The 16,139-nt window shown below is 34.2% G+C and overlaps 1 protein-coding gene across 1 annotated transcript; it reads right to left on the reverse strand.

Moving 5' to 3' along the window:
- Positions 1-2,879: 2,879 nt before the first annotated feature.
- Positions 2,880-11,122, reverse strand: LOC105048594 (uncharacterized). The gene is made up of 7 exons (XM_073261297.1): positions 10,724-11,122; positions 10,496-10,583; positions 9,333-9,432; positions 9,157-9,230; positions 8,959-9,030; positions 7,678-7,755; positions 2,880-3,025 (listed from the first exon to the last, which is right to left on the reverse strand). The coding sequence occupies exons 1-7, from the start codon at positions 10,801-10,803 to the stop codon at positions 2,921-2,923; spliced, it is 597 nt and encodes a 198-aa protein (XP_073117398.1). The 5' UTR covers positions 10,804-11,122; the 3' UTR covers positions 2,880-2,920.
- Positions 11,123-16,139: the final 5,017 nt, after the last annotated feature.

The raw sequence follows: 16,139 nt of genomic DNA on the forward strand, positions 1-16,139 counted from the left end.
GACCCATCCTTTCTTTCAACCATTCTAGATTAACCTGGGATATCAACAATAAAAGCATTATCTGAAGCTGTCCAAAAACATCATCCAAATTAGTTAATAAAATCTTAATGGATCAAACAAACTTTTACTAAAGAAGTTAGACAGAAAATGACAAGGCTCATCAAAGTTTACATGCATCTCCTGATGTAGGACAACCAAGAGAAGAGACCTTGTTAAGGTTGAGGACAGGGATACATTTGTTGCTGGAATTTCAGGTAACGACCTGAGTTTTCAATAAACTAAGCGGAAAGAGTAATGTTCTTGAAGAAAACAGACAGTGCATGAGTACAATCTAAGCTACAGTTTACTAGTTTAGGATTCTAGTATTTAAATTGGATTTTAAGGGTTTATGCACTTGAACAATTGAAATCAAATGCTTGCTCAAATTTCCTGGAAAAAAAAAAATCTGAGATGCATGTGATATGAAACATCTATGGGAAATAAAATTTACCTTTTTGAAAAAGGGTGGACAATGAGTAGAAAAAAAATCAAAAGAAGAGAAGGAAAAAAAAACTAAAAGGACAAAGGGTAACACCGGACTCACTCAAGGACGTAGGAATCACACCTGGGGTTTGTTGTTTTGCACCTCTCTTGCGGAATCACACCATGAGAAAAAAACCAAAGGATTCATCCCTTTCTTCATTAATCCATCATCCTCAACTGTTATATAAAACATGAAGATCCCTATTTACACCAAAAAAAACTCTAATAGGATCTTTTGATTCCCTAAAATAAGGCTGCAACTTAGGCGTCTTGGGTCAGATTAAGGGCAACTGCCAACTGTAAACCAACACCACCTCCATATCCTCCAACCCTAACCCAGCCCAACCTAGGCTCGGATTTGAATTTCTCTAAGCCAATCCAACCAACCCCATTTAGCTTTAAATTCATGTTGGGTCAGGCTAATCAGGTCAAGCTGAGTTGTGCCATGTTAATTAGGTTAGATCTGACTGAATAGGAATTCTAAGATAAAAGTTTGGGATGGTATTGTTAGATCAATATTCATTGAATCGAGGCCCCAACCATTCATCAATTTTATTGGTACATTTACATAATTTAACAAGATCAAAGTTATGATAATAAAAATATACAAATAAACTATATGAAACAAAAATATGGATTTTCTATTTATATATATATTGGGTTGGGTTACCATGGGTTTGCTGGGTCAGCTTCAAGTTGGGTTGAAGGTCAACCCTGACACCACCCTACATGAGGTCAGCTTGGGTTGGCCGGGTCAGGTTCAAATTGGGTTGAAGGTCAACCCTAACACCACCCTACATAAGGTCGGGTTGGGATATTTGTGCCCAAGCACAACACAATTTTATAAAACCTCAACCTAATACCACCCAATGAACAGGTTGGGAAAGTGGATTTGGGTTGAACTCAACCCAAGTTGTACCCCTATGCTAAAATATCCCCATAAGTTGTGATTACTAACTTACTATTATAGTTACTATAGCATGAACAATACTGCAGGAATAGTGCCATGACCAAAAATTAGAGCTATGATGATGTTAAACAATACCTAACATAACTTATCCCTTGCTTCAGAATAGCCCACAAATAACTAAAAAAAAACAAAAACTACAGAAAATTGACTACTAAAATTAAGTCTTAAGGAATTATGTCTTTCTACCCTTTGTCATGACATGATTTGGGATCTCATTCACGTCTACCAAGGAAGAACTCATCTCCAGTTATATTACAACAAAGATGTAACTACACTGATTAATCCTCTGATTGATTGTTAACTGGTGATGGATACCCCATAGTATTTCTAAAACCCTCTTCTAGGTTTGAACAGCATGACTGGCAATCTTCTTGACTCGCTGCTGGAACAAATTAGGCATGTCAAATCAATTGAAGACAATTGTGTGTTGGAAGATTTCCCATCAAAAGAAACTTCAACAACCTCCTTGAAAACTATACCTGCAAACAATTCTTTAGAAGCAACATTAGAAACTTGATTATCCTCATAATTATCATAGAACTCTTCTTGAATGACAACTTGCTCAAGCCATAATGGATCTGGTGACGTGCCATCCATGGAAGCCTGAAATTCATTAACTGTCTTGATTGTAGATTCATTACGAATTTCATCTGATGGTAGAATCACTCACTTGGACCCTTGTTTCCCCTCATGTTATAATGATCTTGTTGTTGTCATCAATCATTCAGACAGAAAATTTATTGGATCCTGAATTGATGCAGTCTTCTGTTATGTCTTTTTTGTGCACTTGGCCAAGTCCTCGGGTTGTCAATGATGTGACACTTTATTTTATGTATCCTAGGCAGCCGGTGCCGTGACACACTGCATTTGCTGTACACATACAACTATCCTAACTTGGAATTGTTATGATTCAGTCTGCTTACAATACTTCTACAAGGCAGGTAATTGAAGGCTCATAGAGAATTCAACATTGCTTGCAGTTTATTGTGCATTTTGATCAATAATTCATCACCTCGTCCTAGTGTTAAAAGACCTATATCACTATGATACCACTTACCAGGACTGCCTTTGATGAGGGGTTAACCTAGGCTTTGATACGAAAATGATGCAGAATGGGCCTACAGGGAAGACTTATATGCCCTATGATGAAGCAAACACAAAATGCCAGCTATCTAATATATATACTAAAATGGAAGCCCTGCTTACACAGGGCTCTCAATTCGCCATATTGTGGACAAATGAAATTTAATTCCACATAAATAAAATTTAGTCCAAGGAATACACAGCTTACAATTCCACTTCATAATGTGATAATTGATTGACACTACATGCTCTCATTCAAAACAAATCATTAATGGCAAGAAGCATATCTTTCTCACCATTTCTCAAAAATAGTTAACACCATGTTCTCGCATTCCAAGCACATCATTAATGTCCAGAAGCATATCTCCCATTCCAAGGATTCAAATTCTCCTTGCATTCCACATTGTCGTCATCAAAGATCATTAATGACAAGAAGCAAACATTGAACGCCTTTTAAAAAAAGAACACAGTCATTTTTTGTCATGGTTAACACTTCCAAGAGTGGAATTTCTAGAGTTTGGAGGGAATATTTGGAGTAAATAAAGATAAGGCTCTCAAATCTGTAGGAAGTGAGCACATGCATGGCCTCACACAATAGTTTCTACTCATGAATCTCAAATTCCAGGTAAGCTGATAATAATGTAAGTCTCAGTCCATGTAAATTGTATCTAAAGCATTTCATTTTCAGGCATACTTTAGTTAAATTCCTAACATTATGTACTTCTACATTACAAGGGATATTTCAAAATATATTACAGCATAATGTGTTTAATTTAATCCATTTAACAATTACTTGACAATTTTATGGGAATTAATCTGACCAATTTTTTCTTTGAAAACATGTAAGGTGCATCTAAAACAATTCCATTCTTGCATGCTTTAACTAAACATACTAAGTGCAAGCATATCTTACATCAAGTGTATTATATGCTATAAAACCAGTTAGAAAAAGGAGAAAAAAAGCCATATCCCACGCATGATACGGGTTATAAGATAGTTCATATCTAAATCTGATAACAAGATAAGTTGATGCAGACTGATATAGTATGGAAATAAAGTTAAACTAATGCATAAACAAGTAGTTACCTAGAATTAAGGCATCTAATGCTATTTGGCCTATAAGAATACAATGTGTGATACCAGCTGAGATCATATTTTAATTATTCTCACGATCAAAACAGTAGCCAACACTAGCCCTCTAACAATTTTTGGTAAGAAAACAAAAATCCAATTTCAATGTTCCAATTATTATCCAACCTCAGATCACTCCTTTGGATGAATAGAAAATCCTCACAAGCTTGTGCCTGGCACTTAAGCATGGAATTCAGCAAACACCAAGCAGAAATAGACCACGAGGACAGCTTTTTGGTTAGATGGATAAAAACAGTAGTATATCTCAGGTTTGAATGAAAGCAGTTTGGCGGCTGTCAGCCTGTATAGGGTTTCAGATTTGCAAGAAATATGGGGACAATGTGGGGATTGAAGAGGGCTAAGCAGGGATGAAAGACTAGATCTGAAAGTTCTGCAAGTTTTGTGCTGCTGTTGAACAGATCAGGCCTAATTTCAGGTCTGCAAGCAGCTCTACAGCCTTGATGGCCTGTGCTGTTAACACTGCAGCTATCAGCTAGTTGCAACAAAAGTAGACGATAACACCAGGGTCAGGGTTTTGGATAGCTAGGAGAATCAGGAAGGATAAATGACATCAAAAAGGTAAGGAAAAAGCTATCAAGGGAAGGAAAGAGGAAACAGAGGGTAGAGAAGATAGGTTGCCTCCCAAATTCACTCCAGAGACCTCATGCCACTTCATACAAGGAGTGATCTGAGGTTGAACAAATAACTAAACAATTGAACTTTACCTCGATTCCAGTTCTCTTGCTGGAATTTGTTAGTGGACTAGTATTTTGATTGCAAGAATAATTAAAATCTGATCTCAGTTGGTAACACGCATTGCATTATATAGGCCAAATAATTTTAGATGCATTATTTCTGGTTAGCTACTTGTTTCTGCATTAGTTTAGCTTTACTTCCTTCCCATATCAATCTGCATCAGCTCATCTTGTTTTCAGATTTTTCAACCTAAATAGTTTTGCATTTTGCATTCGCATCACCATATAAGTCTTCCCTATAGGTATGTCCTACACCACCTCCCTCACGTCTTTGATAAGTTAAGAGCCCAAGAACCTATAGGTATGTCCTACACCACCTCCCCCACGTCTTTGATAAGTTAAGAGCCCAAGAACCTTCTACTAACTCGTAAAACATATGAGCCATATTTATAATGTATAGAAAGTATCAGAAAATCTCAGATCACATATATTAAGAAATGAGTGAAATACAGAACCACATTCATGATAAACAATTTTTTTATTTAATAGATATAATAAATCAACAGTAGATTATTGGTTCTACAAGCTCATTGAAAATTTGGATAGAGTTAAAAAGTTGCTATGCAATCTATTTTCTTACTTTACCTTAACCAAGAAAAAAGTTGATCTATATTCCTATCCATATGAGTTTGGCTCCATGGATCAAGCTAACATCTGTTGAAGTGAGAATTTTTTTTTTTTGACCACTTTTTGACCTAATGCCAACATCTTAAACCAAACTGTTTTACATTGATCTTCTCCATAAAGGTCATAATATATAACTAATTGAGTCATTGCTCATTTGGAACAATGGTTTGGGCATGGATCATACAACAAAAGTATGGATTTGCATTGAATGTTGTAGTAAGAAGGGTAGGATCCAAGAAGACAAGTCTTGTGAAAGAGGAAGCTAAGATTGCAATGGAGGATATGGTCCTAGGAAGGACAGATGAATACCAGGATTTGCAAGGTTATGTTTTAATACAAAAATACAAGGTTATGATCATATGTCTGAGTTTATTACTCTCAGAAACTCACAACTACCTATACTGTTTAGATTGGGTAATGCATATTACAGTGCAGCGAATGGTCCATAAATTGTTCCAATTAAACACAGAAGACTCGAATTTGCAAAAAAAAGATAAAATTAGGCAGTTAGCTTCTCCAATATGTACTGCTATCTCAATGCGGTAACAAAAGCAACAAGGACAAGATGCCTTCTCCTAAATCACATACCAAGTCAACTGCATAGTTGCAATTTTTTTAAACATGATGATATATTAAATGTTATCAATAAACTATCAGACCATCATACACGTTAAGGCTCAGTGTGCCAATTAATGCAATGTTTGCATGTGCAGACCCCAGCCACCACCATCTTCCATGTTAAATACCATTCAAAATTCAAAACCAACATTTCAAATGTTCATGGCACAAATCGCTATGTATAGATGCTGTTGATTGTGTAACTTTTAGCTAATATTTGGCATAATAAATATTGTAGCAAATAGCAATGCCCCAGCAAACGGGTAGAAAAAACTTAAAATAGTATTATTAATTTTATGCTTAATGTCTTGGCTGCATCTCATTCTCACAGAAGTAAAATCCCAGAAAACAAGACAGCTGATTATTATGGTAGTTCCTGCCACAGCTATTATATCAGCCCATCACACTAATAAAAGGTCTATTTCCATCTCACCAATCATATGATTACTAGGAGTTCTGGTTCCATTTGTTGTCATTCCAATATTCCATACAAGTTTCTTTGATTCAAACCAAACACATTATGAACACCATAGTTCCTGTTAGAAACAACATAGGTTCTGCGAACCATGTTTCAAGATTATTTAGCCCTTGACAGAAATATAAGAATTTGTGAATACAATCAACCAAATAGAACTGTTAAGAATTTATGGTAAGATGATTATGATTGGCATTATTTATAACTCTAAGCCTACATATATAGTGTATATTCATTTCCACATAAGGTCACTACTCATAACATAGCCATCCAATCTGTGCCAATTATTTGGTACCCATACACAGGAAAATCAACTCTAATGACATTTTTCTGAAGGTACTGGTTTGGCTGTGTCAGAAAGGCATTATGGTATTTGTTAGCTCTTGGCTACATAGAGAACCATTTTGAGTGCAGAGAAAATAGAACCGGCGAAATTTTTTCTGGACATCACTAAGAACTCATTAAAGTTGAAATTAACAATGCAAAGATTTTGCTTGAAAAAAGTGGTTCGACAAGAAATAAATAACAGAGCAAAAGGCCAATAAACCCTATGATTATGGATAATTATAGGTTTATAACATAAAAGGGAAGATGAAAACTAGTAAGCAAGCTATTTGTCTTTATTTTTCTTTTTTTCCAGAATGTACATTAGAAGAATTATTAACAGAAACAGCAAGCTCCTACCCGGGTATTTTGCCTCATTATGCCTTATTAATATCAGACATTGTTCAGAACGGTGATAGAAATGGGAATGACAGTGAGATAGAAATTCTTTCACTAAGAAACTCATTATGCCCCATTCTTGTATTTGGTTAATGGATAGAATGAAGTTCCTGCTGGACTTACCCATCAAGAGCATGATGCAGCAGTTAAACTAACACATGCAGCAAAGGCTGGAAATCATCTTCTGCAAAGATTTATTTGCAAAAGGTTTAAGCATCATCTATATCGCATCCATGTGACACACAATATGCTTTAGTCTGATTGCACTTGACTAGGACTGTTAGGGTAGTTTTCAGCACCTAAAAATAACTTTGGAAGCTTATGTTTGTCCAAAAGATGTAATCGGGAGTTGTGTCCTGGTGAAAATAGATGCATTCTTCCGATCTTTTGCAGGCTAATGCTGCTGATCTTAATTTGCACTTCTTTAGGTTGTTTATACCTGATACCATGTGACCTTTTGCTTCATCTATGAACATCAAAGTTCGTATGCGATACATAACTTGCCTCAGAAAAAGATAGCATTATGCAATATGACAAAACTAGCAAGGACTACTACTGCCATCTATTCTTTGGATATAAAAAGTATTAATTCTGTAATTTAAAACATCATGCTACAACAACCATATGCATGACCAGCAGATCTTGCAAAACTAGTTAGACTAGGTTTGTGGATCTCTTTTCACAATGATTCCTAATTGGATTAGCTAACAAACCCCACATACATGGTATGTGCAAAGCCAAGAAATTGCATCAAAGATACAGATGGCACTTACTCGACGCACTGGGAACAGTTTGCAGATCTGTTTTATAACTATTGACTGTTTGTGAAGACGTTCGGAGGTGATAGCCATCTGCAATAAACACAATAGCATGTCAATCACTAAATAAAGAGAGCGAAGGTCAAAATATTTTAAGAAGAAAAACAATAGAGAAAAAAGAAACCAGGCAGACTAAGACAAAAATGAAAAAGAATCACAAAAGAAGAAGATCCATTTCTTCTCTGGCATGAAGGGAAAGCATCCCAATTCTAAGGCCAGCATGATGACAGTTCAGCTAATAAATTAACCACTCTGCCCACTTCTCATAGCCAAGCTGAATGGAACATCTAGCTTATTGTATATACCTTCAATTAGGTCGTCTGCTATTGATTTGTCATCTACAAGTTGACATTGCTAATTTTCCTTAATCCTACCAGCTCATACATTATTATGATTTCTGAACAACAACATATCTTATCTAGCTGAAGAACATCCAATCATTCTTCCGGGCATTGACACAATCATATTTGTGGTTGATTCTTTTTTGGTTATATAGGATGGTGAGAGCTACTAAGAAATTCTGAACTGGTTAGTCATGATTTTGTTCAGATGACGGTGAAATAGTTGCTTCCTAGAGACATTACATTAGTGCATACTGCATAGAGTTGCAATGTTCTAGAAACTCCTAGAACTTCCCAAGGAACAAGCTGAATGGACACATCCGGCTCCTTGACCAATCATACACGTCAGATCCTTTTAACTGTAGGAGACATCTGAATAACCAGATGGAATAATCCAACCATTCAGCTTTAGCCTCCAAAACCAATGTTAAAACATTAATAAACTTCAATGCATTCTTTCAGCATACTTTCCATCTTCTATGTGTTATCTAAGTAGTTTTGTATAAGATTAGATAAACAATAAGAAGAGGAAGAGGAACAGATCCAAAGACTGACAAAAGCCATTGTTAAATAAGACTAGGTTGTCCTCTTGAAAGTGCCCAAAGACCATAATGCTCCTAGAGAGAAGCCAAGTGCAATATGATTTTTGCTTAGTTATGGTTCCAAAACAGATTATTAAGTTACATAACAAAGGCCTGTATAACCCAATTAAGCTCAAAATATCATAACATCATGAAAACAAATAAGCCTCAATATCAATTAACTGAATAACTTAAACAAAAAAGAATAATTTAAAAAACGTGACAAAACTCAAAATATATAATTGAAACATGCACCTAGATTACTAAGAATTATACTAGATTTATAAAAATTATTGTTGAAAAAGAAAACTTACATGGCCCAAATTCTGAGTGTAGATGAGATTGGTGTAGAACTTCTCCAACAACTCCACACGGTTCTTTTGTAACTGAGAGTATGAAAAAAAAAAATCAATAGTTAACAAGAGATTGGCATGCATGTGCAAAATACAGTATATTCGCAATGGCAAAATTAAACTATGATACAAGCCATTGCAAATGAGAAATTGTACTACCGTTGCAAAAGCTGAATCTAACAACTCATATTTTAAGTTTAGATCATTTGATTCTTCCTCAACCTTAGCCTTATCTGAAAAACAACAAGAATTGTCAACATAAATTTGGAAAATGATGATGTCATGCTATATGAGATGCCTGATATTGCACTTGCATTACATATGAAGGGACCAACCTTGTGAGAGTTGTTTCTTCAAGTGATTTAGTCGTTCCCTCAACTTCTCGAGTTTCTCATTTTGGCTTAATCTCCAATTAAATTGATCATCTGCTTTCCTCTGGCCACAATAAAAATCAACAATGAAACTAATGAAGAAAAAGAAAACAGAAAAACAATATCAAAAAGTATTCCAGAATTTTTCATGAAAGAAAAGCCAAAGGTCCACATCTGTCTCCACACGAATTTGCTAATACCACTTAAATGCTTCGTAGCCAATCCTGCATTTTAAAATTTCATCCTCTTGCTTGATATACTACCATCTTGTTCAAAATGTGTAACACATATTATCATGTGTCGCCAACAACCAATGGTGAATTTAAGCAATCTACAATTGATCTGCTGGCAAATTTAAAAGTTTTACACAGCAAAAACAGATGCATGTTAAGCATAAAAGAAGAAATGTAAAAATGGCATTTACATGAAAGACATGTCAAAGTGAATACAGAACTATAAGGCATAAATGAGTGATATATTTAAAATTTAACATTCTAGGTAATGCAGAAACAATATAAAATTGTCTATGAAACAATGTAGAAGACAACAGATAAAACTCATAGGTAATTAATATCAAGGACTATGTTTTGCTCAATATGATATCATTAAGTTTGACAAACTAAAGTAAGATTATGAGTCCTTCATGACAAGTCTGGACAAATGCAGCAAGATGGAAGTAGATAAATGACTCATGCAAAACCAACTCCAAATAGTTCATAGATGCTTGTTACTTGTGGCTATGGTTGCACGGTGATCAAGTGGGAAGCACCAGAATCGCTCGTAACTTATGGGGCTCACTAAAAGGTCACTTTCTAACTAGTACCTTGTGCCAGTGGCTTTCTCGGAATTCTCCATCTCAAATCAAGCTCGTGTAACTTGTCTAGATAGCTGGTTTCTTGTTCATCTTCTTTCACTTAATTGAATGCCATTATAAATCAAAAACGCTAATCTACAGAAAATTAGATAGTTAATCAACCATGAACATTACAATGTTCAATGCAAACCAGAAGATATCTTATTCTATGGCAACTAGTTGGACAGCACCTAATACGATGAAATTAGATTTAACTGCAAGCCAGGTAGAACACATGATGATAACTGCAAGCCGGGTAGGCATGCAAACTAACCTTTTCCACCAGCTTTTCATTCAATCTCGAATAAAGAGAATCCCTGGTGCTCCTCAACGATTTCAACGAGTTGTAGTAATCACCTAACCTTCATATATGGAGAAGGGGGGAATCAATTATTGAGCTCTCTTGATCTAAAGACCCAATTTAGATTAAATATGGAAAAAGAATCGGCGATTGCTTCCTATATAATCCGGTCAAAACCAAACGATCGAGGAATCGGGTTACCCGTAATTGACGCAGGCTGCACAGATGGAGGCGAGGTTGGAATTCTCGCAGATGGCACAGTTGCTGGACTTCCTCGCCATGGCCGACTTCGCCGCTTGGCTTCGCTTCTCTTCTACTCCTCAGGCTTGGGATCAAGAATAGGGAGTCGCAGACGAAGGAGAAACGGAGGCGGGCCTTTATCGCCTCGATCGTTCGAAAGCTAGGGTTAGGGTTTCGAATCAGGGAGGGAATGGCAGGGATATCGGAGGAGAGAAAGGGGGAGGGGGGGCGTCCGTAGAAAGAGAGAAGAAAGGAGAGATTCTGACGACTTCGGATTCTCGCTCGGAAGTTGGAGGGCTGGCGTTGCGCATGCACGTGAGGTGCACGTGCGAGGGAAATGAATGGGGAGGTACGAATCACACGTGCCACGGTGCCGTTGAGAGGGAGAGAGAAGGCCCGGGACTTGAAAAAGCACGGACCTTCGTTTGCTGGAAACTATGGACGAAGAGGGAACGATGGATGAAAGAAAGATGGACAGATTTTTTATTTATTTTTTTATTAATTTTGGAGGAAATTTAAAATTTTAAATTTTTTTATCTATTTTTCAATCAAATCGCTGATATTCACGATGCTTAGTCCTATATTGAAAAAAAGAATAAAAAAAAATTATTTTGAAATTTTTTTTCTTAAGTTTGTAAATACATATGCGAGGTTCGATCCAGTGCGACTCACACGCACGCAATCATGTCGCACCCGCATCATGGCTAAATATTATGTTTTGCACGTTGATATTAGTTATTTTATTCTCAATCGATAAATATGAGATTTATTAAATCGAGATTTGTTTCCGTCTGTTTCATTCGACCGAAATTTGTTATTTTGTTTCCGTCTATTTCATCTAATCGAGATTAGCTAATTTATTTCCACCCATGTAGCATGATTAGTTATATAATTAACGTTTCGGCACATTGGACAAGCCGCCTATAAAATGGATGTGTGGTAGAGGAGCTGAGTACGCTGAAAAATACGCACTCCTCCCTTCTCTTTCGATCTATTCTCCATAATTTCTTTCGTTTAAATTTTTTTTTTCTTTCTTTGATCATCCATCTGTTATTAGGTTGAAGCTCTGTGATCCTCCCACAATCGTGCTCACAAAAAGGGTCTCCAATTGTATCTTGCAATGGAGTTTTTGAGTCTAATCCCATACCAGAGTCGAGAATCACCTTGGGACAGTATACTGTACACCTCCGATCTATAAGCCCTAGATTGATTTAGATTTGCATTAGATTAATTTAATATTAATTTTATATTTACATCTACTTGTTAGTTTAATTAGATTACGATCGGCTCTCGTGAGAATCTATATTTCCAACATTCTAAGGTGATAGACCCATTCCAATTATAGTTTAATTACTAACAAATATCTTGGTATTAAAAAAAAAATTGATCTTGAATAATCAGTTATTTCATCTACTATAATTAGTGCTTACATTTTTGTCAATAGCATGTGATCAGTTCTATTAATAATAGTGTGGTATTTATTTCATCTTAAATAACTAGTGTTTATTTTTCTATTAATAGCTTATTGAAAATTTATATTTTTCTTTGTGAAAAAAGAATAATAAATTAAAATATTTATTTTCATTTATCAATTTTATTCTACATTAATAATTCTATTAAGCAGTTCTGTTCTACATTAATATTTATTTAATTTTTTTTACCTATTCTGTTCTTCTTTAAAATTTATTTCTTACTGTCAAAAAAAATAGAAAATTTACAGATAAAACAGTGATATAGAATCACTAAAATATTTAGATATATATTTTTGCAGCTTTTTTCTCTTATAGCCTTGCTCCTTAGATTTACTCCAATGGGTTCTGAAGATTCATCTAATCTCAAACCTGATAGATTCAATGGAAAAAATTTTCTTAGATAGTAAGAATAATTAGAAGTCTGATTGATATTCTTAGGTTTGCTATTTGCTCTCGGAAAATCACTACCATTTGAATCATCCTCTTTTAGCAAAGATTCTAAAACCTTTGAAGAGATAGATTATCACTGTAGGTTTAGAAATTTAAGTTGCCTATTTGATGAACTATATGAAATTTATAGAAAATATAAGACCTCTAAAGATCTTTAGCAAGCTTTAAAAGAAATCTACATCCGAGATAATGAGAGGGCTATAAGGTTTACCATTTTTTACTTTCATAGTTTTAAAATGGTAGACAATATACCCATCAATAATCAAATTTATCAATTTCAAAACCTAGTTTAAGAGATTCATAGAAGGGGATCTACTCTGGATAAAAACTATCAGGTATCATGTTTGATAGACAAGCTTCCACTCTCTTAGTCTCAATTTGCCTGTGACCTTAGAAGATCACAATCTTCCCTTAACCTTAGGACTGTTCTTCAATCTATTAGGGTAGCAGATCAATTTAGAATTAGAGAGATTCAGAAAAATCAAAAAAATCAACCTCAAACTAAGGTTAATCTAACTGAATCTCAAAATCCAAATCCAGGTCCTATAGCTCAAACTTATAGAGGTCAAAATCCAAATTTCTAAGCCAAAAGAAAGAAGTTTAAAGGAAAGGATAATGTTAGGTTTCAAAATCAAAAGTTTGAGTCTAACAATCAATCCCAAAAACCTAAGGAACAAGGTAATGAGAGGTTCTGCTTTGTCTGTGGTCGGGACAACTACTTCCATTCAAATATTTCTATCAAAAAAAAGAGAAGATTTTCTATAAAAAAAAAAGAATATAAAAAATCAAAATCAACCTAAACCTCAGGTCAATATGATAGAAAGAGAATCATCTTTCTTTAGGTCGGTCTCTTTTACTCCATCTGTCAATTTAACCTACTTATATTTAGAGTGGTGGTTAGATATCAAAGCCAACATCCATGTATGTTCTGATAGATTTTGTTTTTCATCATATCAAGGTCAAGTGAAGAAAGTGTAATTCTGGGTGACGGGATAGCTGTCAAAGTTTTTGAGAGTAGAACTGTTAATCTGGAGTCTACTTCAGAAAAAAATTTCAACTCTTCAAAATATGCAGCATGTACCCATCATAAGAAAATTTTTTTTAAGTGGTTCTCTACTTATTCAATTAGATTTTAAGATTGTTTTGGAGTCCAATAAAGTTGTAATTTCTAAGGAAGATATATATATTGGAAAAGACTTTGTATCCGAAGTGTTATTCAAGTTAAATATACTTTCTTCTTCAAAAATTAATGAAAGTTCAGTTAGTTCATCTTCATCTCTTGTGTTAAATTCTAAATCTTGTGTAACATGACGTGGAAGATTAGGTTATGTCAATCTTAGATCAATCAATAGAATGTCTTCTCTTAATCTGATTCTAAAACTCAATATTGATCAAAATTCAAAATGTGAAGTTTGTGTTCAGACCAAACAACCTAGAAAATCATTCAAACCTGTAGCTTTTAGAGATATTCAAATTTTCAAACTTATTCATAATGATGTCTGTGATTCTAATAGAGATCCAACTTGTAGAGATAGTCATTATTTTATAATTTTTATTAATAACTTCTCTAAGTATTGCTACACATATCTTTTAAAAACCAAGGATGAAGTATTAAACAAGTTTAAGATTTCTAAAGCAGAAGCTGAAAACCAACTTTAAAAAAGAATTAAAATCTTAAGGTCTGATCGAGGAGGTGAATGTACTTCAAATGAATTGACCCTATTTTTTGAAGAAAATGAGATAATTCATGAAGTCACTGCTCCTTATTCTCCTCAATCGAATGGCGTGACTGAGCGAAAAAATAGAACCCTACTTGACATGATCAATGTCATGATTATAAGTTCTGATGTACCTCAGAACTTATAAGGAGAGGCTCTTCTATCAGCCAACTATATCCTAAATAGAGTTTCTCTTAATGATAGAGAAAAGACATCTTTTGAACTTTAGAAATGACAACCTCCTAGGCTTAGTTACTTCCAAGTTTGGAGGTGCTTGACTAAAGTTGGAATTTTTGAACCAAAGAGAATTAAGATAGGATCTAAAAAAATTGTTGATACTATTTTTGTAGGCTACTCTTTAGACTGTAATACCTATAGATTTCTTGTTGTTAACTTTAAAATACCTTCAATATCAAACAATATCATTATTGAATCTAGAGATACAACCTTTTTCGAAAAAATATTATTATTGAATCTAGAGATACAACCTTATTCGAAAATATCCTTCCTTTTAAAACTCGAATTACTAGATCAATCACTAATCAACCATTCTCTTCAGATTTACCACCATCATCATCCTCTATTCCTACTCCAGTAGAATCAACTACGAAACCTAATCTTAGGAGAAGCAAGAGAACTAGGATTGAAAAATACTTTGATGATAGTTTCTTTATCTTTTTGATAGAAGATACCCCTATCTCTTTTCAAGAAGCTATAAACTCTCCTGATGCTCCATTCTGGAAGAAGGTTATTAACAATAAAATAGAATCTATTATTAAAAATAATATTTGGATTCTCACTGATTTACCTCCTGAAAACAAACCTTTAGGATGTAACTGGATCTTCAAAAAAAAAATGAGGACTGATGGTACAATTGAAAAATACAAAACAAGATTTATTGTTCAAGATTTTGGACAAAAAGCCAATATTGACTTCTTTGATACCTATTCATCTGTAGTTCACATTACTACTATTCGAGTCTTACTTGCCCTAGCTTCCATCCATAAATTTATTGTTCATCAAATGGATGTGAAGACTACCTTCCTATATGGAGATCTTGAAAAAAAATTTATATGCAGTAGCCTGAGGGATTTTCTATGCCAGACCAAGAGCATAAAGTTTATAGACTTGTTCGATCTCTTTATGGATTAAAACAAGCTCCTAAGTAATGGCATAAAAAGTTTGATCAAATAATTTTTTTCTATAGATTTTAAATCAATGAATCAGATAATTATCTTTATTATAAATAATTTGATGATCGATTCATTCTTCTTTGCTTCTATGTTGATGATATTTTGATTCTTGCTCCTGATATTGACTTAATCAATAACATCAAGAATTTTTTATCACATCATTTTGATATGAAAAATGTAGGTAAAACTGATATAATTTTTGGTATAAAAATCATTCGTACTTCTGATTCAACCTGTCTATCTCAATCTCACTATGCTCAAATAGTTATTAATAAATTTAAAAATTTTGATTCTACTTCTGTATCTATTCCTTATGATCCATCTATCCATCTCTTAAAGAATACAGAAAAATTTGTGAACCAAAAAAAAATACTCAAATTATTAGTTCATTAATGTATCTTTCTAATCGGACTAGATCTAATATTACTTATATTATTTCTAGACTCAACAGATATACTAGTAATCCTAATCTAGTTCATTGGACCACTTTAGAGAGAGTATTTTGATACCTTAAAGGTACTACAGATTATTTCTTACATTTTAT

Source organism: Elaeis guineensis, chromosome 7, assembly GCF_000442705.2.
Source record: "Elaeis guineensis isolate ETL-2024a chromosome 7, EG11, whole genome shotgun sequence".
Lineage (NCBI taxonomy): Eukaryota > Viridiplantae > Streptophyta > Magnoliopsida > Arecales > Arecaceae > Elaeis > Elaeis guineensis.

What these genes read in the sequence shown, in the direction of transcription:
- LOC105048594 (XM_073261297.1), bottom strand. Translation starts at nt 10,803, where the DNA reads ATGGCGAGGAAGTCCAGCAACTGTGCCATCTGCGAGAATTCCAACCTC. An exon ending in ATGAAAAGCTGGTGGAAAAG is followed by an intron (nt 9,433 to 10,495) that starts GTTAGTTTGCAT and finishes TATTGTGGCCAG; the next exon opens with AGGAAAGCAGATGATCAATT. An exon ending in ACACTCAGAATTTGGGCCAT is followed by an intron (nt 7,756 to 8,958) that starts GTAAGTTTTCTT and finishes TGTTTATTGCAG; the next exon opens with ATGGCTATCACCTCCGAACG.